Here is a 26621-nt window from a genome sequence, read left to right on the forward strand (position 1 = left end):
AAAAAACCTGTAGATGCTTTATGACACAACGATAGCATTCCAAGGGATTTGAGGTAATGTCTTCTTTTTAATTAAAGATAATCCAGAATTCCAGATTCTCTCATTTGTTCTGATCTGGCAGTTCAAAGTGATCGCAAAGCCACCAGATCTATTGGAGGATTCCCCCAACTGAAGTAAAATTACTGGAGCTGGCTGTTATCCTCCCTTCTCTTGCAAGTCCTGGTGAAATGCAGGAGTATGTCCAGGGTTATTTTGTTGTCCTTCAGTCTCTGGCTGGCCTTTGAGTTCCACAGCGCCCCAGTATAGATTAGAGCAGCCCCAGGGATATTCCCTTTTGTGCTATATTCAGTAATACTTAATCACCTTTGTGTTGATTCCGTTTGAATATTTGAAAAGGCTTGTGTGTTCCATGCTTACCCTCTCTAATTCATTTCTTAGCCAAGCTATAATATTTAGCTCTGAATCTTTGCACATAAATCATTCTACTGCAAAACATCTCCACTAGTCTACAGCAGTTGGTTGTCTCGTGTCTGCACTGGACCCAGGGGCTGCTGAAGTTGCGTAAGAACCCATCTGGTTGGCCCCGACCCTTTCTTCTGTCATACCTTCCCAGATGTTCTCCTTTGACAGCAATATTACATAGAAGTGGTAATCACTTCCTTCCTAAGGAGCTAATTTTTACCACAACTGGGCAGATGACAAGCTCTTCCTCCCCCACTCCCAACTTGGCTTTTTCACTTGAATTTCATTTTATTTTTGTTTTTATTTTCTGTCTCTCTGTATTATTTCTCTCTCTTCAACAGCATTGAACCTCTAGTAGCAATTAATTTCATTAACATGTTATTTTCTTCTTCTTCTAGACTAGTGGGGAGGAGATTAAATAAGACTGGACCTAGTAACACTGACCTTTGCCACATACTGCTAGGCACCTTACTTAGCCAATACACTGTCTTTTTTTAACTCTTTATCTCAACCACTTTTCAGTCTGCATGACATAACTACCATCCCAACAAATTTGGATTATGTTCTCATGACACATTTTGTAATACAGTATCAAATACTTTACTGAAATGCTTTACCACCCACTTGTAGCTAAACTACAGCCACCAACTCTATTACACATAAACCCCTGTGTTAGTGCACCTCAAACCTTCTCTGAAAAGAACTTTGAAAGAAGAGGAGGTAATGCATTCTCTGTTCATTCAGTCCTCAGCCTCTCTGCTTAGACTGCCTGCAAGAGTTCCAACTGTATGATTTAAAAAAAAAAACAGACCTTTTCAATTAGGAACAGGACTTGGACCAACAAACTAATTTCACTTAGGCTAACACCTTGGTTTTAGTAACAGCTTTCAGTTATTACTGACTTTGGCCATAATGAAGCCAGTGACTGAGAAGTAAAAGGCTCTGAATTCCATTAACAATTCCCTGAGCCAGCTAGCCCTCAGGATATGTATGTGTTCATATATAAAACATTTCATTTCTTTTTGTTGTTTATATTAACTTTTCCCTATATCCTCTTAAAGTCATGGAGTTTAGGGAATAAACTACTTTTGTGTTGGATAATGAACTTTCAACCCTGCATTAAATGATGTTATATAATTTAAAACTGCTCTCAAAACATATCAAAATAAATACGCCTTCCTCCAAATGAGTGTGACTTGGATGATCAATATTATGGAAAAATAAATGCAATTTTGTAACCACAATTTCTTTCAGTAACACAGTTAGCTGAGCAGCAGGAAAGCATACATCACCTTAATTTATATTGTTAATTCTACTCATGATTTACAGCATAAAAGACTTGCTTAAGAGCTAAAATTACCTGTTTGAGTTAGACATAATACAGTCCGCAGTTGAAGTTGACAACTACAATAGACCAAGTCACAAAACTGTTGTAATGTATTTGTGTATGGTACAGCTTTGTATTTGTTTAGTGCTATATATAATTAAGCACAAAAGGAGGAGAAATTATATAGAATTCCTAATTAACCATGATTATTCTTGTCAAGAACCTATGCGTACTGAGAAGTATGACTAAAGTTCACTAATAGTAAATACACGGTATTTTATTTCATCTTCATAGTTGCATTAGAACTTGCTCTCTTTTGTTTGAAAACATTGATAACTAGGCCTTGAACGTCTTTGGTAACTTCTCAAATACTCTGCTCTCCTGCTTTATATCTGTTGCTCTTTTTAACTCATTACCATTTTATTTTTCTAGTTTTCCTGGTCAGATGGTAGTATTCATGGGCCTGTAAGAGATGGGATTCTGTCTGTAGTATGAAAATCAACTTCTGTCATACTGTACATCTTTATCACAACAAGTATTATTCTAAATTGTCTGCTTACAGGATATTTATTACTTAAGGGGATGTTGGCATGTCTTTTAATGAAGTCATTTTATTCTGTCAGCAAACAGGAAGGACCCAATGTGTTGTTCTATTGAGTTATGAGTTACCCTGCAGAATGTAATTTGTGCACTGCCCAGTGCAGAAAATATATGCATGCTTGTTGATAGATTAAACTCCCTAAAGCAGACCCTTGTGAATGAGCAGCTGCATATAAGATGGGAATAGCAACTCAGATCTAAACTTAGAAAAAAAAATCCAATTGACCATTTAAATGGATGTTGGTTGGCATGAATAGTATCCTAATGCAAATTTTCAAATTGAACTCAGTCTGTCTCTTAATTACATGAATGCAATCATTTATGAGTGTACTAGCATTTGAACCTAGAACTGATAGTGGAGACATCATTGTTTATGTAAGTATAAAGCCCCTATTTTGTTAATTTGACCCTCTATTTAGAAGCAAGCCTGCTAAGTATCATATGTCGTCATCTTTTTATTCTTTATTTCTGAGTGAGGAATAACGTGTATGCTCATGTTCAAGCCTGATTGTCACAGCATGCTGTAAAAAGTCCTTGAGGCTTGTCCACACTAGCAATTTAGGAATATGGGTACTAATTTTGCTAGAGCAGATAAGGCTGGAAAGGTTAAATGACTAGTCTGTAATCTGATGAGTTGTACTGGAGAAAGAGAATTGGGTTTCAGGAAGAACTAGAAGCTGGGGTCTGAGTGTAAGTCTATGGGTTGCTCCTGCATGTGGTATAGATAGAAACAGCAAAATCCTGAGCATGTTTTCTTGGAATCAGCTTTATTAAATGTACTGCTTTTCTGACAGCTCTGCCTCCTTGTTGCATCATATATTGCTAATGAACCGTTGTCTAAGGTTACATAGCACATCACTGGCAGAGAGTGAGGGATATAATCAGGTCATCAGATACCCAGTCCCTTGCTCAAAGCCACTAGAGCATGCTGTCTCTGAACTCCTTGGTGGAGTTCAGACCTGGGATTACATGAATACATATGGATTATTATTATGTAAATGTAACTAAACCGCTGAGCTCTATTCATTTGGGTTTTTGAATCCATTAAGCTTCCAATCAAACTGTATGAAGGTAAAACTACAAGGACCAGATTTTTCAATTCATACTTGATGCAGTACTTGAACCTGCAGACACTTGCATTTGTATTGACAAGCTGGTTCATTCATTCTGTTTGTTCCCTCTGGGTGACCTGGCATTGGCCACTGTCGGAAGACAGGATACTGGGCTAGATGGACCTTGGCCCAGTATGGCCATTCTTATGTTCTTATGTTGATTTACTTCTACACAATTTGGTGTCTGACTTGATAATTTGGCCCTACAGATAAATTCAGACAGCACAAATGTATAGCTCTTAAAAAAACCCAACTCCCCACAAAAACCATAAGATTCTGGAATAGAGAAATAAAACTCATTTAGCTGGAGTGGTCATTATGGGCATTATTAAAGGAGACATCAGGATGGTTGGCTTCTTGTACAACTGCCCAGGACAGGGTTGTTTAACCAATTTAAGGTACACTCTTTCATATCATCATTTATTTAACTAATTTCTGTAGGAATGAAAATGACTTGAAAAACTACAATAGAATTATTAGAATTTTATTAAACTGTCAATTCAGAGCTGTTACGGCCATTGTACAAACAACTACACATTTTAGGACCCAACAAGCTATTGAAGTCTATGAATGTGTTAACTATGGTCAAGGACAGGGGAAAAAAGGTTTAAAATTAAACTGAATATTGCAAATGAAATATCGTAAAATTATTTTGAATTTTTAAAAGAGAAAATCTTGTACCCTGGATGGTCTTCCAGTGGATGAGGCTATGGACTGGGACTCAGGAGGTTCTGCCACTGACCTGCTGTGTGACTTGATAAATCACGGTGTCTCAGTTTCCCCTCCTATCCTTTGTCTGTCTTGTCTGTTTAGATTTGTATGCTGTTCCACTATGTGTACAGACAGTGCCTGGCACAGTGAGGTCCAATCTCAGTTAAGGCCTCTATGCGATACTGTAATGTCACACTTCAAGAAACGTAGTAGTAGTAGATCCCTGTATTTCTCAAGTCGTTGAACTTCCAGAGGTCTGTGGATAACCAATATAGCTCCATTTCTTAAATGCTTGCTTAATTTAGACAGGGTGGAAGAGGCAAAGCTCTCAATCTCTTTTATCACCTCATTTTCTTGCTGTAATGTCTTGATTTTCAAGTATATTTAAAAAGCAAAAACAAAAAATCAGTAAATTTTCCACAGACTCCTCCTATGGACGCAATTTCATGTTAGATTATACATATTAGACTGCATTAGCATCCAGTCTTGCTGTCTTTACATGGCAAAACTCCCATTCATTTGTTTTTATTAATGTGCTCAGTGCTGCAGCACGCACAAAAGATGGCCCCTAGGATATCAATTTTAATATTATTCTTCAAGCTAAAACTTTAATGTGATTTTGCCTGTACAAGGCCTGCAGTATCAGGCCTTAGAAGAATAACTTAATTTACAGGGTGTTCAGAAAATTGGGAGTTGTTAGTTTCTTATGAGACAACTTTATTGAGAGTAATATGAAACACCAGTGTTACAGCTTTGCCTTAATTGTATGTGTAGTGTCGAAATATTTTCTATTTTTGCAATTTTTACATTGATTTTTTTTTTTTTTTTTAAGAAAATGAAGATAAGCAGAAACGTGCACCTCTTGCCTGTAAGGACGTTGCTGTGCTCTTACAAATGCTTTAACCATCCTGGCCATGGATTCTTTGGAATTGCTGTACCATAGAGCAAGCAAGGAATTCACTCAGTACATCAATCAGATTGCCCTCTTTGGCATTGTTTAGCCTTACCCGAGAGCTAGTTCTTAGAATTCAATATAGAGTCTGTTCTCAATGTAAAATATACGGTATATTATGGAGAGATAATGAGTTACAAAGAAATGATCTCCATATACATAATTATTCCGCACAACTGTGTGATGCTGATGTTTTTTGGCAGACTTAACACAGCTTCTAAAAGTGGATGAATTAAACCAATGACATTGTTTAAATATGATGCAGAGTTTTATAGTGTAAATTGTAAACAGACATTGTATTGTGGCTTCTTTGACAGATGTCTTATGTTCTAATGTGAAATTATTATGAAAATTTGTTTTTTCTGAGAATTTAGGATCAAATTTTAAAGCTTCAAAGAAATATATGGAGACGTGTCAAAGTGATTCTTTATATATTCTTTCATTGCCATTATAAATCCAGTTTTTTAGAAGTTTGTAACTTGGCACACAAGTGTCTTAGTACAGGAGCAAATATGTATGAATGCTTTAAAAATGAAAAAGATTACCAGTTTTAAGTTTTTTTTTTTTTTTTTTGCATAAAACAATTTTAATTTTTAAAGAGGCACTTATGCCTCATGGAAAACTTTGGGAAAACATTCTATATTGAAACAATTCTTAGATGTTTTATTTTTGTAGTTTCTTTTCTTCCCTGCTTTATGATCCCTTTGGATGTTTTTAGATTGAAACAGGCATTTTTAAATCTTCCTCCCCTAAATTTATAATCCTCTGTTAATGTCATAAACCTGTCCTTTGCAACTAATTATAATGTTACAAACAGGGTCCCTTGTTCTGGAAAGTGCTTAAGTATGTGCCTAAATGTAAGCGCAAGCAGTCCTATTGATTTCAGTGGGACCGTTCATGTGTTGAAAGTTAAGGATGTGGTTAGGTACGTTTCTGCATTGGGTCCAGAATTATTTCATGTGAAAATAATAAGCAGGAACAGTCACATATTTAAAGAGCAAAGACTGTTTTTAAACAATTTGTTGCCTAGGAGTAAAGAACAAGTTAACAAATACCAAAAAAACAAGCAGAATTTTCTCTAAATGGAATATTTTTGTGATTTTTACATTTCCATGAGGCATTGGTGGAGCACCAAAAAACATTTCTCAAGAACTTTATCTCATAATATGGTGTACTCACTTCAAGTGAAATTCATTGCAGACAGAGGATTTATCATGGAAGCTGTACGGTAATGCTGTGCAGATAGTAGTGGGCATAGGCTGAGTGAAGGGAGGATTCACCATACCTCTCCGAAAGTACAAACAAGAAGGAGGGCATTGAGGATAGGCTAGGGAACAAACTACCAGATCTGTGCATATGCAGATTCAGTGACTAGGAACCCCATATAGTGTGATGGGTTGGATCACAGAAACCCCCTTGGGAGCTGCCACCTAATGTACCAAGACTACTTCTATTCCTGTTTTCCCTGCCAGGTCAGGACTCCAGCACCCTGTCTTGCTGAGCCAGACACTCCCATCTGCTCCAACACAGACCCAGGGTCTGAATTACTTGCCCCAAGGCTGCAGGTTTACCTGAAAACAGCTCACAGAAGTGTGCTTGTCTTTAGCACTCAGATGCCCAACTCCCAATGGGGTCTAAACCCAAATAAATCTGTTTTACCCTGTATAAAGCTTACACAGGGTAAACTCATAAATTGTTCGCTCTCTATAACACTGATAGAGAGATATGCACAGTTGTTTGCTCCCCCAGGTATTAATACATACTCTGAGTTAATTACTAAGTAGAAAGTGATTTTATTAAATACAGAAAGTAGGATTTAAGTGGTTCCAAGTAGTAACAGACAGAACAAAGTAAGTTACCAAGCAAAGTAAAATAAAATGCGCAAATCTATGTCTAATCAAACTAAATACAGATAAGATCTTCACCAGTCCCAGAATGCTCCCTTTTACAGGCTAATCTCCTTTTAGCCTGGGTCCAGCAATCACTCACCTCCCCCCACCCCGTAGTTACTGTCCTTTGTTCCAGTTTCCTTCCAGTATTCTGTGGGGTGGAGAGGCTCCTTCGTTAGCCAGCTGAAGACAAAATGGGGGGTGTGTGTCTCCCACGGGTTTAAATAGACTTCTCACTCATATGCATGCAAAGTCCAGCTCCAAGATGGAGTTCTGGAGTCACCTGGGCTAGTCACATGTCCCTGCATGACTCAGTCTTTACAGGCCGAAACCATCGTCCACATGGTATCTTGTATGTCTCCAGGAAGACTTCTTATGTGGATTGGAGCATTCCAAGATGCATTGTTCCCCAAGTTCTTCCTGATCAGGTCCTTAACCTTGCCAATTCCTTCCTAAAGAAACTGACCAAATGCCTCACAAAGCTTACTTAGAAACCAAGCAAGTATACAGCCTATATTCTTAACCTCAAGTAGAAAATGATATATGTGTACAAATAGGATGAATAGATAAAGTAGACAATAACCTTTATGGAGATATGTTACATGGCACAGGCAGCACAAAACATATTCCAGTTATGTCATACATACATTTGTAAGCACACCCCCCCCCATAAAGCCTTATGGGGTACACCGTCACAGGGGGCATGGAGTAGAAACTGCGTAAGGACTCCATCCTCCACAGTTTCCAGGTAGGACAGTCTTACGGAATGTGATCATTCAAACTGTAAGAGAATTCCACTTTTATTACATTATCAAAAATGAGGAAACAGACGTAGATGGAACATTGAATGCTGAAATTCTGCTCTTTCACATGGACGGGAGCATCTGCTTTGCATTGCACACACTTGGTATACATACTAAATATGTTCTAAATACACATTTACATCATAGGTCTCAACTATCCTATTAAATAACTAATGCCGTGAATGAATAACTGCCTGATCAATCTTTCTGTTGTATTTTCTCAGTTAATAGGCACTTTAGAGAGACATTTGGTTAGTTTGGTTTTAAAATAATTTGTTTTTAAAATAATTCAGTTTGACACAAATTGTCTGAAGCAAGAAAAGTTAAATTCAAAGCTGCCTGAGCCGCCTCCTCTTATTGCAGTGGAGTTATTTATACTTGGCTTCTAATACAATGTGTGCTGCATTTTTTCCTTGGCCTTTTTGGCTAAGGTCCAGACTAATATTGGTTTAATATCTGTAAACATCCTCTTTTGGGGAACACTACATAAAGATTCCAACAGGATGGATTCAATGAGCTAATAGATTTGTTCTGTCTTTAATTACAATAATTGTATTGCGAAGGCATAAGAAGATGAGTTAAGCAGTATTAGCCTTAACTTTGAAAAACCTCACTGTCACTTAGTGCCTTGTGTGTTAATTTCTTTGTGCAACTCTGTGAAATACATGATAAGACGAATAGAACACTTCCTCAACTTAGAAATGCCCTCCAAGTACCCAATGAAACTGCAGCTTCAAGAAACTAAAAATGCATGTGTGCAAGTTGCATTTATGGCCTCCCTTTTTCTCCAGGGAGGGGAGTGAGACACCAGTGACCTTCATGATGATCTTGTTTGGGCGTGAATAGGATGGCATAGTCCTTGGGAACACACTTTCCCTTTAGAGAGAGAAGGACTCCATTGGTGGTGTCCATTGGTGCATTATGGACTCCATTGGTGCATTATATAATCATGCTGTAGGGCAGAATCAGTGACTGCTTCAGAAGAACACCCTATTCTGCTTAAATCAGCGTGACTAATACATGCTGTGCTTATGCTGATGTCTGTGATGTGCGGACATCATGCTCCATGCCACCAGATGAAACAGGAGAAGAATACTTCTGTGTATTTTTGTAAAGATTCATCTGAAGATAATAATAGTGACCATGACACAGAATATTCCATGGGGATTAATAGGATTTGGGGCCATCTACAACTCTCAGCTAGTCCTTGACTCTCAAATAGCATTTGTTATTACGTCTGTCTCCCAGCAATGTTTTTCCCCTGGAATATCTGTGGGCATCACAAACAACCTGCACAGTAGTGAACTATCTGTTAAACTCCCATTTAAATCCAGTCAAAACTCCCTTGTATTCAGTGGGAGCAGGTTCTTCATACCCCAAGTCGTGAGCCCTGTGGAAGTAGTATTTGCCTCCACCTTAACTCAGAATCTCAAACTACTATCGGTAAGTGAAATCCAGCAGGTCTGATGTAAACTGATGGAGAGTGTGAAAAATGAAGGTTCACCTGCTATTTAAGTTCCAAAGGGTATTTTACTTTCTTTGATGTTTTTCCCAGATATCTTTCTGCCATGCAGGCCTCATGTAGCACAGAAGGATTTTCAATAATCTTGCTGCTCCTGCTAGCAGGAATTAATAAAAAGGAATGAACCAATATGGATTATTATTGTTCCTTTCATTGTGCAGTTTATATGGCTAACTAATGATGCTTGTATATCAGTGCCTGTGTGATGCTACTTGTGTAACCTCAGTGTTACAACAGGCAAAGAAAAGAAAGAGTTGTAAATGCCTAAGCACATTGAAGTGTCACCACTGTGATGTCATCATAGGGCCCCTGGACATAGGTCAAAGGCCTTCATAGGACTCTTAGTAAGAAATATAGTTTCACATAATAACCAAGGAAAGAGACTGAAAAGATTTTCAGTTAAATTTACATTATTCTGTAATTGTGAACAAAATGTTTATGCATAAATAAAATATTTGATAAATGGATTTTCACAATACTAGCCTGAGTTGCAGCTTGAACACCCCTTAACAAGGCTACTCTGCCTCTGCAAAACTCTTCACATTCAATACAGTCCCTGGAAGCTCCAGTGAAGTGAGGTTACAGCTGTGATATAGGCAGATGTTTGAACACTTGGGAAAGATGAAGACAGCCTGACAAGGAAGGTTGTGCAGGGGGACGTGAAAACTCTGGGTCTCTGGGGAACAAGGAAGGATCCATCCGAAGCAGATAATTGTAGTTGGGTGGGAAGGTACACGGTCTGATCTGAGTGAAGAAGCAGTAAATATCCAAGTCAATGAGGAAGAATGCCAAGCTGGTAATAGCTGGGTGGAAGGGAGATTGGTCACCAGGAATAATGGGAGCCAGTGGTAGTAAAAGAGCCCCCAAAATATAAATCTGCTTCAATTTAAAATCAATCCATTGAATCTGTTATGCTTGTAGGTTCCCTAATTCAAGCTGTTTACTGCATCTGGGATAGGTTGAAAAGGGACCCTATGCAAGGGAGATTTCAAGACAGGCACAGAATGCTGTACTGTCCGTGCTTAGACCATGCTAGAACACTGATCATACTTTAAAAATAATTGATAATGTCTGATGTAACAATTGGTCACTTGAGAATGCCTTTAATGCATTTGAAGGTATGTACCAATTCTAAGGTAATAGAAATATGCTGCACTTGAATAGATTGTGACATATTGCAGCCTATCTTTGGGAACCATATGGTATTAAGTTCATGTATTACTGTGAGCCAGGGATTGCAGTGAGGACGGTTCCCACAGCTCCAGGAACAAAAAACAGTGGGGGTTGATTAAGGTGAATCAGTTAGGTTGTAAACACCTCCAGAAAGGAACCCTTCCAAGGAGGTTTGCATATACTGGTTCAAACTGGGTTTTCCAGAAACTAACAGACAAAGAAAAGGGATTTTATTATAAAAAAAAAAAAAAAGCTGGGTTTAAATTGACTTGGGGCCGTCTGTCTGGTTCAGCAAATTGACAGGACATTCTGTCTCGGGGTGGGGGTTCTAACCCTTGCAGTGGGGTTGGAAAGATATTGGCTTTCTAGGGCCCCATAAGATTAATAGGTGACCACAGCACGGGGTCTATTTAGCATGAATAGACCCCGGTCAGACCTGCTGGGAAATAGCAGTGAAGTGCAGAGGGACAGCAAACCCAAACCTCTGGTCTGAAGGGAGAGAGATGTGGGTCTCTGCCCCATGAGAGGTGATAGCTGAGAAGCCTAAACCTTGAGTGGGTACCCTCAAGGAAGAACAGGAGGGGGTCAGTTAAACCTGAAACTCTGACATACATAAGCACTTTTAAAACAAGAATATTAAAGCATTTTACAAATAATTAAACCACATAACATGTATGTGAGGTAATGATGAATTAACCATTTCATTTGCAGTGGGCCAAGACTGAAAAGCTTGGCCCCTAGCCCATAAGTCATCTTAACAGAATTTCAAACTGTATATTTCAACATAGTACATGTGATGGGGTAGTGTGCCATGGAGGGCAGTGGCTTCTAGTGGTCAGCCCAACCAGCAACCTGGCATAGCCTTTTAAGGGCTTGGAAGGGTCCAATAGATATATAGGGAAACCTTAGAGTCCCAGGAATGGATGATGCTTGAGGAAGAAATCCTGACATTGTATCTTTAAGGGCTCAAAGCCTTGCAGAGAGGGCAGGGCAAGGATCCTCTCACCCCATCAGTTGGGGAGGAGTCAGGGGGAAAGGGGACCAGTATAAAGGCTGCCGCCTCTCTCACAGCAGGGCCATACTGTCCAGAGAAGGCTGGCCAACTGACCCCTACAGACTGACAGACTAATTGGAGAGGGTGTTCAGTTGAAGGGAGCTGGATAAAGCCTTGCAGCTGCCTATTCCAAGCACGAGGCCTGAGACACAAACCCCAGCTCAAAGAAGAGGGCTGAGCGGGAACTCCTGCCTGGAGCAGGGAAATATCGACTGCTCTAATGGTGAGAGACGGGGGACTGCTCACACACAGCCCAGCTGCTTCAGAGGAGGGCTGGGAATGGTTTTAGAGAAGGTACTTTCATGGCTCGCTAAGGAGAAGTTGTGAGGAATCTGCTCCAGGTGGGGATAGCAGAGACATGGTGAAGACATCGTCAAGCAGGGTGACTGTAGGGACAGTTCAGGGAAGAAGCAGAAGGATAAAAAAAAAACACACAGTCCTTATCTGCCTAAAACAGGGTCCTTGGGCTGGAACACAAAGTAGAAGGTGGGTCTGGTTCCCCTGCCTCTCCCCCAGACCAGGAAGGGGTGGATGGGTGTTAAGAATAAAAGGCCAATAATGACAAGTTGCAGATAGATGCTGGGAGATGAGCTTGAAGGCCATTAGATTTTGAATTTCCTATTTGGGAGCTTTTAGTTTATCCCTGGAAGGGAAATGGACTGAGCACTGACCTGACGGGAGGGCTAAGCCAAGTATATCAACAGACCATTACAGCACAAGAACAACTAAAGAGGGTGCTAGACTGAGAGAACCCCTGCAATTGTGTACCTGGATGCTAGGAAGCACTCTGGAGGTGAGAGGCGCGATTACATACAGCTATGCCATTTAATATACCCCTAATCAGAAAATCAGGAGCATCAAAAGTTAAAACCGCCCTCCTACACCAACAATTTCCCACCCTTACAATTCTCCATTTTCAAATGTGTGGGGAAAAAGATGTGCTTTTCAGTATGTCATGAAGATCATCAGACGAGGTATTTTGGAACAAGGGAATGTGTAAATTCCAAAGCCATGGGGTCCTCACAGAATATCTGGCTGGCAGCATCTTTGCAGTTAGAGCAATGGAACTTCAGCTCAAATGTTTCTGCTGATCTCATTTCTGGCAGCAAGGCACAAAGAGAGAGGGAGGGTCTTTCAGGCAGGCAGGTCCTAAGCTGTTACTTACCTAATAAAATGAAAATGTGTAAATGTAAAGCTAATTGATGGACTAATTTAGATACTAAATTGTTTGTAGCAAGCAAGAAATTGATTTAATTTTGCAAAGAACAATGGATATTTGCAAAAACTGTTCTTCCCAAAAGAAAGTGTTAGCATGTGAGGGGTGAAAGAACTGAAGGGCGTCTTTAAATATATGTACCAGGTCAGAAAGCACTGGGAAACAAATGACAGAAATCAGATTTATTTGCAATCAATATGGAGCAGTAACAACACAGCACAAGTGTTCAGCCAAAAGCATTCTTCCATGGAGAAGTTTCACTTTGTTAGATGCACAATTTCTTGTGCAAAATGCACACACAATTCTGTGCCTATATTTGCACATGCAGTTCCAATGATTAAATGCACAAAACGCTAATTTAGATAATTTGTGCATGCTGTTAGCCTGTTGTGCAATATTTTTTGTACAAATTAGGTATGTATTTTGGCTGTGCAACTGTGCATCTATTTTGTGTGTAATCAGCCCCTTAATGTTTAATAAAAAGATAATACTTTAGTTTTGAATTATTATACCTACAACAATCTAGAAATGTGTAGCTCTTTCTTGATCAGTTACAGAGGAAAATTTCAGTCAAATGTATAGGTAGATACTTGAATTATTTTTCCTTTGAAAATACTTAAGATCAAGAGGGATGCTCCTATATAATCCATCAGTCTGGTGGTAAACAAAAGGAATGTGAAATAAGGGCTATTGGCAAAACTTAGGCATGTGCAAAAGGCAGAAGATTTTTTTTTAATGGGTGTTTTGATCAGAAATGCAGTCTTGTACAGATTTGGTCCTTTAATGATCCATCTATTTTTTTATTTTTATGACAGACTAAGAATCTAGCACACTGACTGTTCAGAGTTGCAGTACACATTGGATTGTTTCTAATTCCTGTTGCTGAGAGAGAAACAACTGGTGCAGTAAAAGCAAGATTCCTGATTGCAAAGCACTAGGCAAGTATACCGTAAGTTTCGATTTGGTTTGGTTTCTTTCTAGAGCGATAGTAGACTTGGAGGAAATAATTTACAAGCAGCTGACTGATACGACCTAGTCTAAAATGTTTTAAGCCTGACATAATCATTTTATATGAGTCTATTTGATAAATAGAGGCTTCAGCCCTTTTGCGTAAGTCCTAATTTGAGGTTTATGAGGTAAACAAAGGAGGCGCAGTCCAATTGTGTTAGATATATGCATTTCCTAAGATGATTTTCCTTTTCAGTAGTACAGTTATTTAGAAAATCACTCACTCAAATCTATTTCTGTCCTAGATTTATTTTTGAGAACCGATAAATGCTGTTATAGTTCAAGATACTATTAATAGTATATTATTCAAACAAGACTTTTTATGTTTTAGTATTACTGATTTCTTAATGTCAGCAATAGCATAGCCTTGTGTACAGTATTTTTGATTCACATTTTTATATGCTACTAATTACCAATTCAGCAAAAATATCTTCAGGAAGGAAAATAGCGTGTAAGACTTGCTGAGCTCATGTTACAAAGTTAGCCTCGGATGCTTTATTTAGAGCATTCTGTGAATTCTTCATTTTGAAAGACTGGTACATTTTTGAAGCGTTCACTTTGCTCTACACAGTAGCAGTCTCAGAAATAAAGTTTCAGATATTTGTAGTTTACAATGGAAACAGAAAACTAAAATAAATGGTAATGTGCATTGTTTAAATAACACATTCAGTTTAGACATTTTTAGTGATACTTCTAATAGTTTACAGGTCTCTAGACTATATCTAGGCATTCTTCTTTGAATGCATTTGGCTGACAGACTGGAACTCCACTGGTTCTGGAAGGTAATCAGGAATCAAGGGTACTGGCATGTTATTACTAACTTAGACCTGTGGCTCCTTACCAATTTTTCTTTTGAGTGGTTATGTTTACTGTCATAATTATAAAAATAATTATCATTATTGTTTATATTACAATAGCATCCAGAGGCTCCAGTTCAGATTAGGGCCCCATTATGGTAGCCACTGTCCAAAGACGTAGGAAAGACAGCTCCTGTTGTATAGAGTCAACTGTCTAAATAGACAAGACAGATAGTGGGTAGTAGGGGAAAACAGAGGCACAGAGAGGTGAAGTTCTTTGCCCCATATCACACAACAGATCAGTGGTCGGGCTGGGAAATAGAACCACATTCTCCTGAATCCTAGTTCAGTGCCTTATCCACTAGACCACACTGCTTTTCAATGTGTCCAAACTATAGGATGTCCTTTCAACTCTTTCTTTAGAGGAACTGCAGTAGTACATAAAAATGAATTGGTTTATCACAGTACTGCCCACTGTTGTGTTGGAGAGCCAAAATGTGTAGGTGAATGGCAATGGGAGTTTAGTGGCATCGATGCTCTAAAACTGCAGATGTGCGTAGGCAACACTATACTTGCTTTACTTGCCACTATATTTGACACTTACATTTGACACAATATTCTGTAAAACACCCCAGCAGCAATACCCATCAGATATAATCATAGAAAGCTGAGCTGGAATTGCCCAGTAGATCAGTCACTCCATATCTTCACCCCCCATACTTACAGAATCCTGGGGAGCAATGACTTTGCAAAAGATTTGTGGGTGGTGTTGGATAATCTGCTGAACATGAGCTCTTTATTTGACTCTTTGGCCAAAAGAGCTAATGCCATCCTGGGATACACAAGCAGGGTAGGAGTAGAGAGTTTATTTTACCTCTGTATTTGGCACTGGTGCAACTACTGCTGGAATACTGTGGACCAGTTCTGGTGCCCACAATTCAAAAAGGACATTGATAATTTGAAGAGGGTTCAGAGAAGAATGATGAAAGGATTAGAAAACATGTCTTCTAGTGATAGACTCAAGGAGCTCAATCTGTTTAGCTTAACAAAGAGAAGGTTAAGGGGTGACTTGATTACACTCTATAAGTACCTACATGGGGAACAAATATTTAATAATGGGCTCTTCAGTCTAGCAGAGAAAGGCATAGTACGATTTAATGGCTGGAAGTTGAAGCTAGACAAATTCAGACTGGAAATAAGGCGTACATTTTTGACAGTGAGAATAATTAAACCATTGGAACAGTTTATCAAGGGGGTGTGATAAATTTTTTTTTATTGTGTCAATTTTAAAATCAAGATTGAATATTTTTTCTAAAAAGTATACTCTAGGAATTATTTTGGGGAAGTTCTATGGCCTGTGTTATACAGGAGGTTAGACTAGGTGACCACAATGGTCCTTTTGGCCTTGAAATCTATGAATCTGCCAACACAATTGAAACTCTGAAACCCAGTGACAGAGGATCTGAAAACCATTTTCTGAATAGCATATACTCTTTTCAGTTAGTGCATACCTTAGGGGAGAAACGATAACCTGCCCCCATCGATGTTATGACCACTGGTTATGCGGGGTAGCTCTCCTTCTGGAGCTCATCAGCACTGCCCCAGGAACCAATGTAAGAGTTGCTTTATCGTTAACATTCTGTCTACTGTAACTGTTAGAGCACCAGGGTATCCAAGCAGAGAGTGGATTTATGCTGGAAAATGAGAACAATTATGTTTTTCTCTTGAGAGCATTCCTTTAGCTTGTTTCTTTGTTTTGTTTTTAATTTTTTTTGTAAGACTCATTCCTGAGAAAGGTGTGTTTTACACATTGAACACTGTTAGGCTTTGGCTTTGTTTGATATTTATCTAGGTATTTATATGGTTGCAATCACCATAGTATCTAAGTGCCAGCAAGAACAGGATTCTGCCAGCGAGAATGCTTAGAGTTCAAATTTGGGTCTCTATCTATTTCTGGGTATGTGGCCCCCATTGCCATAGAATCTGAGTGCCCGACAATACCACTGTTGGGATAAGGAAATGCTATTATCCACATTTGACAGATGGGGAGCTCAGGCAGAGAGAAACTAAATTATTTGACCAAGGTCACACAGGAAGTCTGTGACAGAACAGGGAATTGAATTCAGATCTCCTAAGTCCCAGGCTAGTGCCCCTAATCACTGGACTATCCTTCCTTCACAGCCCTGTGTGCTACAGATGTTTTAGGTCATGGAGGGGGAAGTGGTCTCTGAGGTAGCCATGTCCCAATTTGTTAAGGATTTTGTATTTTAGGACTGGGATTTGGAAATTTGGTTAAGTGAATTGAAATTCAATTGAGTTTGCAAAACCTATATGTAATGTGTCGGAGTCGGTCTTTATGTGCTGCTGAGCAATGTACCAATTGCAGCCTTTTTGTGCTGGTCACTTTCAGTGCTAGGTAAATTGTATTGCAACACTAATTTGGATATTCTACAAGATTGAATGATCACTGTTGGCTAAGATTTCTCCTGAGAGAAGAGGGGTGAGAGGTGCGGTTTTCTAGTTAAATGAAAATAGAAGGCATTTCTGGCTACCATGACAGTATTGATGTCCAAAAGCAGTAAAGGATCCAGTATGACCCTAAGGCATGGTACAACCATAGCAATCTCTCTGTCATTGTGTCAAGTATCAGAGGGGTAGCCGTGTTAGTCTGGATCTGTAAAAAGCAACAAAGAGTCCTGTGGCACCTTATAGACTAACAGATGTATTGGAGCATAAGCTTTCGTGGGTGAATTAGTGTGTTGGCAAGTTACTTAACATAATAGATTCCTGGGTACAGTTGCAGCCTCACAACTGCAGTAACAGTCATGGACTGGCTCTGCAGCTGGGATTATGGGAGGATTCCTTTACTCCTACAACTTTTCCTCTGTAGCAACACACAATGCACAGCACAGAATTTGGATAGAGAGCATTTGAATCTTAAGAATAAATTGATCAAAATGGCAAGTCAGAGCTAAAATAGGAAATGGACAGGAATTCAAGATCTCTTGTTGGGCAGAACAGACATGGTCAAAGTGAAGACTTTCCCAGAAGTGTTTGTTTCAGGTATAACCTCACCAGTAAGTATCATGGTCACAGAGCAGAAAGGGCTTATTTGAGAAATGTGGTAAGTCTTATCAAGCCCATTGTGGGAGATGTGCCCTCTCTGATAAACAGAATTATTTTTGGGTCCTAATAACTTGACTTCAAGGTAATGAAAATCAGTTTTAGGGACAGATATAGCTGGTGGGAAATGTAGAGTTGCTGTTAAGATATTTGTTGTGGCTTGCCCAGGGTAGACATACAAATGGCGTTCTCTACTCACACCCATTTTGCGGCTGACTAAAAGGATTTGGTGTATAGTTGCGAAGAAAGTTAACAATGATCACATCCCTCCTCTTCTATCAGGAGAAACCCTGGGCTCTTACCAAATGTGAGCCAGCTCATAGCATTTGTGGAGCCAGTGGACTAAGGTCAATAGAGCAGCTTTTCAGGAGAATCAAGGAAACACTTGGAGGTCTGGACCTGTGGCTTGCAAAGCAGAGTGGTTTTCGATTGAGACAGTCTAGACTAAAGGTTGGATAATTATTTTAGGCTGTTTTTCCACTTTATTAGTCCTGTAGCACCTAGGAGCCCTAGTCATGGTCCAGAACCCCATTGTGGTAGGCACGGTACAAAAAAATGGTCCCTGTACTGAAGAGTTTACAAGCTGAATAAACCAGACAGGGTGGGGGAAGAGATATAACATACAAGCAAAATGAATGAAACGATAGCGGCTAATGTCCGTCATGCTAGTTCCAGGATTATTTTTGATGGTTCAGGTAAGAGGGGATCAGCTAAAGGGAAGGGAGAAGGGACATTGAATGGAAGGAGGCTGAGGGGGCCAGGGCAGGGGAGAAAAGGGTGAGAGAAGTGAAGCTGAGGTGAAGAGAAAGAGACTATGAAGAAGGGGGAATGTTGGAGCAAATAGCTAATCAGCACAGGGCAGAGAAAGCCCAGTCAAATCTGTAGAAAGTTCTCTGTGTCCAGAGGTGCCTGCTTTGGCTGCTTCTGCCCTTACTGGCCCACTGGAGTCTCTGGCTGACTCCTCTTTGCAGCTTTCTCCCAAGCCCACATGGCAGGGTGGAAGGGGCCACCCACCTGGAATTGGAAGGCAATTCTTTATCTGATGGACCCAAGGGGCACACTTCTGCTGTGTTTATTATATAACGGCTATTTTAAGATAATGGGTCAAATGGAGCAAACCTGACACAGGGAGCTCTAAAGTTCATCCCCAGAGTGCACTCTGCACCAACAAAGCCTGATTAGTCAGAGGACAGGTCCACTGTTAGGGTTGCCAACTTTCTACTTGCACAAAACCAAACATCCTTGCCCTGCCCACTGTCTCGCCCCTCCTCAGAGGGCCTGCCCCTTCTCTGAGGCCTCGCCCCCACTCACTCCATCCCTCCCCCTGTCGCTCGCTCTCCTCACCCTCACTTGCTCATTTTCACCGGGCTGGCAAGGGGGTGTCGGCTCTGGGGTGGGGCCGGGAAGAGAGGTTTGGGGTACAATCAAGGTGGCCCATTTCAATCCGTTGACAAGAAGGTGTGAGTATCAGCAGAGGGAAAATCCATTTTTAAAAGTACTAATTTTGGCATACCTTCCTGTCAACAGTTTGAAATGGGCCACCTTGATTGCATGGGTCTTGTTAGCACAACAAAAGTAATTTTCCCTCCTTTGGTATTCATCCCTTCTTGTCAACTGTTGAGAATAGGCCACTTCCACCTTAATTGAATTGGCTTGTTAACACTGACCCCCCACTTGGTAAGGCAACTCCCATCTTTTCATGTGCTATAATATATATTCTGCTTACTGTATTTTTCACTCCATACATCTAATGAAATGGGTTTTAGCCCACGAAAGCTTATGCCCAAATAAATGTGTTAGTCTCTAAGGTGCCACAAGGACTCCTCATTGTTTTAGCAGTGCATGTGACTGATATCTTGCTAGTCTCACTGCAGGTCGGCTCTGTGTAACTATCTTTAATTTCTCTTGACTTGCTCAGCAATGAATGCATTTGCAATATATTAAGTAAGTCTCTTTTAGCAAGTATCATACTTCAGTTTCTACAAACGATGCCATTTAATTGTACAGCTAATATTGCCAAGTTTAGAGAACCTTGTTTACAGAGCCAACCACTGTGGACACTGTTCCTATGATTCTATTAATACAGAGTAATCAACACTAATGTACCTAACAAAACCACTGGATGTCACTGTTGCTTCATGCAGTGTTGTAGCTGTATTGGTCCCAGGATATTAGAGACAAAGGGGTGATGTAATATCTGTTATTGGACCAACTTCTGTTGGTGAGAGAAAGACAGCTTTCAAGCTTACACAGAGCTCTTCTTTGGGGCATGGAGGAGACAACCTGAAGAAGAGTTCTGTGTTCGCTTGAAAGCTTGTCTCTCTCACGAACAGAAGTTGGCCAGTAAAAGATATTATCTCACCCATTGTTGCTTCACACAGTTATTGAAAAAGGCAACATATTTAACCTAGCAATGTGGAAAATCTTGTTTAGAGATAAGGCTAAGGTGACCAGATAGTAAGTGTGAAAAATCGGGACGGAGGTGAGGGGTAATAGGCACCTATTTAAGAAAAACCCCCGAATATTGGGATGGTCCCTATAAAATTGAGACATCTGTTCACCCTAAACAAGGCTAAGCCATAAAGTCACATTAGGACATGAACTTTTCCACAGTCAGGCTGGTTGGATCTGGGTTTTTGTTGTGGGCCTTTTTCTAGGTTTCATAAGGTTTTCTCTTGGTATAATTCTGACTGATGTGTATTAAATGAGCTATCAGTGTCAGACATGGCAGATCTTGAAGTATTGTATGGTGAAGGGGCTGTTGTATTTTTCAGTGTAATCTTTGCTTTCAGGGGTTTGGTATTTAATTAATTTTAGATTGTTAGGGTCAAATTTAACAATGTATAATGTTTGGTCCAGAGGCATTTTTCAAGATACATGTTATTAAAATAGGTTTCATTTATTTTCTTAGAGTTGTCCAAATAAATAAATTTGGATATTTTGGAGCTAGTGGATTATGTATGCTTTCAGTACACAGACATAAATACAGAAATAAAAGACTGCATACAGTTTTTGATAGCAGCTATGAGCATGTGTAAATAGCTGGAACTTCAGTTGTTTAGTTCCATGTTCTATATAGTACATGTGATATATAACATTTTTCCCCGCATGGACTTCAAGTTCATTCAGTAAATGTTTAATATTTTTTAAAGTACTGATTTTGTCATGGCTTTTCTGTTGTTCCATTTTCCAGCTTCCTGTTATAAGCATGCCAATAGGTTGTCTAGTACTTTATCATATGCTTCACCCTTAAAGCTGAGGTTGCAAACTGTTCGACTTGAACTGGAAAAGTATTTGATCAGCCTTGGCTGAATTCAGGTTCCATTCTTGAAACTGCCTGTGGTTGGTTAAACTTATTTTGTGTCCGCGAAATGTCCATCAAAGCTTTTTTTAGAATTCTTTACCTTCATCCATGAATATTGGTGGCCGCTGTTTGGTGAATGTAGAGTGCAAATTTTCTTCTTGGGAAAAGTTACAATGGGCAAGTCATGTTAATTTCTAGCACATGACTCTTCCTACCTCTGGTAATAATAAATCTATAAACTCCATTCACACCCATGTGACTGAACATCAGCATGTGCCAACCTGTTGAACTTGAACTTGCCTATGAGATTGCACCCACATTCCACCATGAATGAATCAAGTTAATTCAAACCCAAATAGTTTCAAGGGCCTGCAAACCTGTTTTGACACACAAGAGCTTCCTAGACAGGTTATTCCCATGTAGAGGAGTGAAAACTGTGATTTATAAATCACTGTTTTCCTGGGATTCTTTTGTTGGGAGTGATGTATTGGGTTCTCCCATTCCGTAGCAGAGCCAGATTATCACTTCCCCTAAACCCATGTATCCCCCAGCCAAGAGATTTATGCAGATCTTGGGGATCTGCTTGAGGTAAGGGCCATACTTACAGAGGTATTCTGTCTCTGCAGGAACTTGTTTTGAACTAAATATGAAGAGTTCCTCAGATCTAGTTATAATGCATTAATTTTTTCCCCTTTGTGTGCAATCTGTGTTCTGTGTTACCTATGCTGACAGTCTACCAGATTATACATGCTGTGCAATATTAGAATCTATGCTACTGTACATCATACAGAAAAAGAATGATCTGATCACTTGAAAGAGGGGCTGTACAGTGCATAAAATGACCATAAAAGCTTTTTGAATATAACCCAATGTTACAATAGCACATGCACCTTAACTTAAACGTACAAAAGCAAAGGCACTCAAATATAAGCCTGCCATTTTGTCCTTCAGTGACCCTAAGAACTGCATCTTATATACCATGGGCTCTCTTGGGAAGGCAGGAACCTCACAACACTGGTTCTTATACATTAGGAGGTACAGTCTGAAGTATGAAGGAACTGCATGGCTTGAGGCTAAATAACTAATGGCAGCCTTTTAACATGGAATTTCTTTGATGTTTTTGTTTTCTGGTATGTATTTAAGTTAGGACATTATTATATATCATATTATGGTTTTGGAGTGATGTTTTAAAATGCTTCATATTTATCTGTGAGCCAAATACTTTTGCCGTGTTTTTTGCCATTGGGTATACCTAAGTTTTAAACATAAATTTATTTCATCTAGACATCCAGACTGCTGGCCTATGCTAGAGATGGCCAGAAAACTCTTCTGTTTTGAGGTTGATTTTCATTTTGGATTGCAATGAAACTGAGACCTTTCCAAATGCAAGGGAGATCAACATTGACCCTATGGGATGGGAGAGATCCAGGTTTAAGTCTCTACTCCAAAGCAGACAAATCAGGGATTTGAACCTGGGTCTCCCACATCTCAGGTGAGTGGTCTAATCACCGGACTGACTATTCTGTGGGTGGGGGGTCAGGCTCTGTATCTCCCCTCAGAAATGAAATTTCATCCTGGACCTGAGAAACCTTCCTGACAGAATTTTTATGAAAACTGATATGTTTCCATGAAATATTTTGGTTTCAATGGGAAAAAAAAATTAGTTGAAATTTAGCTCTAGTCTGTGGAAAGGGCTCTGGTATGTTGCCATTCATTAGTGTCATTCTTATTATTGCTTCTATTGAAAGAAGTACTTTAGTGTTCTCGAGGTGACTAACAGGGACAGTATTGTTAGGATAAATCCTGATATCATCCATTTTCTACTCCTGAAATATAAATCCCTGCAGTAAAATTCAGTTTCTATTAAAATTCCACATTTGCACTGGAACTCAAAATTCTTATGAAAATAATCTATTTTCCCTCTTCTTGACCCAAGGAATTCAATCATCCTCTAGCCAACTGTTTATTTTCCAGAATTAAATTCAACACATGCATATGTGCGCATGTATGTGAGTGTGTGTGTGTGTATATATATATATATATATATATACACTCACATATATATATATATATATATATATATATATATATATATATATATATATATACACACACACACATATTGATAATGGACAAAAGTCTATTTATTTATAACATGGAATGGGGTTTGTCACACACACACCATTCCATGTTATTATATACCTATACATACACAGAGAGACAAACCCCATTCCATGTTATTGATGATGGACAAAAGTCTGTTATTTGGTTAATCATCCAGAAGATCCGATACATATCCAAACTAGCCAAATCTAATGGTTCTGCAAACACGAGACTGGAAAATCTCAAGAACAGGGTTTCTCAAAATGTTTCAGCACTTTGGTGTCAAAGGGTTAATGAGTGGGAAGTGTGATCTTGATTTGAATTGGTTCTTCCACGCACCAGTGCTTATATGAGTGTTTCAAAATATCCGTGGGCACTGGTGAGTTGCAACTATTTCTACATTTAGATTTGCATTCATATTTCTATGTGTATGAATAGGTATATCTCTCTTACACACAGACCCACAAATACTAGGGGTTTTTTGCTTAGTAAATGTTACAATTAGACATGCTGAATCTTACATCAAGATTAAAGAACAATTGGGTGCCTCTAGCTATGCATAGGAGGATTTCTACCTGCTTTTTACCATGTGAAAATAAGGAAAGGACTAGGTTGTGACTCTGTGACCTGACCTTTTAGATGAGTTAGTGAAAGTAAAGGTCTCAGTCCCGGAAGTCTTTGTATGGTGTGAGCTGGAAGCACAAAGTGGTTGTGCTACAGTGCAGCTGTGAGTAGACGCCATGTGTGGGTGCAAGAACAGTTAATCAGTAAATGTCCACTGCACTGAGCAAAAATAACACTCATTTTCCATTGCATGATTATTCTCTTCCTCAGAAAGTATACAAAATAAAAAAAGGGGCAAGGCAGAGAATGGGCATGTCTGGATTATCTTTAACAATGATTTTTGCATATGAATGAGGAATTAAACACTCTCCTCCCTGATCTCACCCTTTCTCCTGGCAATAACTTTGAGGCTGTCCAGCATTTGAGGCTCATTTAGGGTTACCATTCGTCCGGATTCCCCCGGACATGTCCGGCTCTTTGAGCTAAAAATAGCGTCCGGGGGGAATTTGTAAATGTTCGGACTTCCCCCCGCCCCCATGCAGAGCACGTGTGGCTAACAGGGCAGCCGGCCGGATGGTGCCACTTGCATGGGGCTCCGACAGCCAGAGAGAGCCTCTCTTCCTCTCCCCTGCAGCAGAAATCACTCCCTCCCTCCCTGCATTCGCAGATCGCCTCCGGCAGTCTGGAGCTCCTCCCCCACTGCTGCCCAGCGTGCCGGGACGAGGGGCTCAGGCAGTTCCTGAGCAAGCTCACAGAGACCTTAGGCGAAGGCCAACAACAAGGGGGCCAGGGGGTCGGAGAAGGGGCAGGGAGGTTTTGGATGGGGCAGTCAAGAGACGGGGGGGGGGTCGGGAGTTCGGGGGGGGGCTTTTGGGAGGGATGGATAAGGTTTTGGGCAGTCAGGGTACAGGTAGGGAGTAGGGTCCTGGGGGGCAGTTGGGGGGGTCTTAGGAGGGGGTAGTTAGGGGACGAGGAGCGGGGGGAGTGTTGAGGGTTCTGAGGGGGGGAAGTGGGAGGGGCAGGGGCGGGGCTAGAGTAGGATAGGGCGGGGCTCCTCCCGTCCTCTTTTTTGCTTGCTGAAATATGGTAACCCTAGGCTCATTAGTGTAGGGTTGTGATTCCTTGCTTTCTTTTGTGCCCATTACTTTTTCCCATATGCTTTTAAATGCAGAGTACTCATGTGGAGTGTTGTCAGATGAAGTCCAAAGTTTGACAATCTATTTTTTTTTTTTAGTTTTGTGTAAAGAATCAACTGTTGTTTGAGCTTTTATATATGTATAATTTTACAGCTGGCCCTTGGTTCTCCTAGGCTGACACAGCATTACTATAATATTTTGGTCATGGTACATATCGACAGTGTGGTTGAAAGAATATCATATAACAAAAAAATCCAATTCGACTGCAGTTCAAATAAAAACATCATATACTACAAAATCTGAATTGTTATAAAATCTGGAAGTTTAGTACAGTGCTTAAAAAAATTAAACACAGACGACAGAAACAGAGTGTGGCAGCGTGGATTAAAGAAACAACTATATTAATCTTATTTAGAAGATGAATGAGGCCACTTTTGGACCCAGTCATGCAAACACTTAACTATATGCTTAACCTTATGCACGTGAATAATATCATTGACTTTGACATCAAGCTCATGCTTGTAAGATCGGGGCTTTGGATTTCTGTGCACAGTTCAGTATTGCCAAGAATAGCAAGTGTTCAAAAATCAAGAGTGAAGCCCCACGATATCATGAGATTGACTTAAAAATCAGGAGGTTGTACAAGATAATAAAACCAGTGTTCTTTTTGTTTGCCTTCTGTTTGTTTAAGTGTGTAGAGATCACTTTTTAAAGATTTTCTCCATAGCCATGAGGCCTAGAAACCCACTTTTGCTTTTTTAAATTAAGGCTGAAATCTTCCCATACTAACATGACTCAAGGAGCTAGCAATTTAAGAAAAACACCAGATAGTGCAAAACTCACAATGAAATCACAACAGTTGGCAACACTGCAGTTTTGTTCACCTTAGTTTGAAAGCACTGTCTAAAAAGAAGTGGAAAATATGTGTGAGAGATCATTTGGATCAATGCTACAGAGACTTCAGAATGAAGATTGAAAGAGCAGGCCTCACTGGTTATACACCTGGTACTCATACTTGGCTATCAAACTATTGCTTAATATATTGTATCTCTAGTTTGCACTACCTAGAAATGCAGACTGTATTTTTTTAATAGGAATGTCATTATTTCCCTGCTCCAGTGGAGCCAGTGTAATGCAAAAGACATTTAAATGTCTGGACAGTTATATTGCTACCTTGCTCATCACTGTGGTATCTGTGCACCTGAAACAAAGGGTATGAATTTATTGTAAGATAAGAAGGTATTTTATGTACTGTCTCCGTAGAGAGTACATGTGTCAAATAAGCTGCCAGGAGCAGCAATAGAAGATAACAGAATGAATAGTTGTAAAAAGGAGCTGTAGACACAAGTATTATTGTCACTGTGCAGCTGGAACTGATAGTTTGCAAATTTGCCACAGTGCAGTATGAATTTTGTTATACTGCCTATCACTGGTTTAATCTGACCCTTCAGTTTATTTTTAAGAACTGTGTGTTTCTTTTCAGCACCGGTTTGCAGTGACCAGAAGCTTAATGCTTGACCTTCTCTCTCTGAACAATTGCTTTGATTAAGGTATCATATAGCAGCAAACATAAGAAATGAATACTGCAAAACTTACGTAACATGTTTGGTAACTTAAATGGTAGCTAGCGCTTAATGCATGGCAAATACATGCCTCTGAATGCAGAGAGAAGGGTTTTGTGTGCATTTTCCTCACAAGAGAGCTTAAAGCTGTTTTCTGTGTGGTTGTCAGGAGAGACTTGTCTGGCTGGATGCTTCCTGGTTGT

At 39.7% G+C, this 26621-nt stretch overlaps 2 protein-coding genes across 4 annotated transcripts in view; both read left to right on the forward strand.

Moving 5' to 3' along the window:
* The window catches only part of LRRC69 (leucine rich repeat containing 69), a 47496-nt gene extending 37989 nt beyond the window's left edge, over positions 1 to 9507 (forward strand). For both annotated transcript variants that reach the window (XM_005291568.4, XM_024105227.3), the window contains one exon: positions 5045 to 9507. In XM_005291568.4, coding sequence (XP_005291625.1) covers positions 5045 to 5155 — 111 coding nt within the window. In that variant the 3' untranslated portion in view covers positions 5156 to 9507. The remainder of the gene's footprint in view (positions 1 to 5044) is intronic.
* A 4134-nt stretch (positions 9508 to 13641) lies between these two features.
* The window catches only part of SLC26A7 (solute carrier family 26 member 7), a 140394-nt gene continuing 127414 nt past the window's right edge, over positions 13642 to 26621 (forward strand). Inside the window, exon 1 of one of the 2 annotated variants that reach the window (XM_008168321.4) lies at positions 13642 to 13770. The gene's annotated coding sequence lies outside the window, so the exon portion shown is untranslated. Of the gene's footprint in view, positions 13771 to 25481; positions 26407 to 26621 lie in introns of those variants that run through there. The other variant, XM_065585889.1, reaches the window with a different exon arrangement.

Source organism: Chrysemys picta, chromosome 2 (genome assembly GCF_011386835.1).
Source record: "Chrysemys picta bellii isolate R12L10 chromosome 2, ASM1138683v2, whole genome shotgun sequence".
In the NCBI taxonomy this organism is placed as follows: Eukaryota; Metazoa; Chordata; order Testudines; family Emydidae; genus Chrysemys; species Chrysemys picta.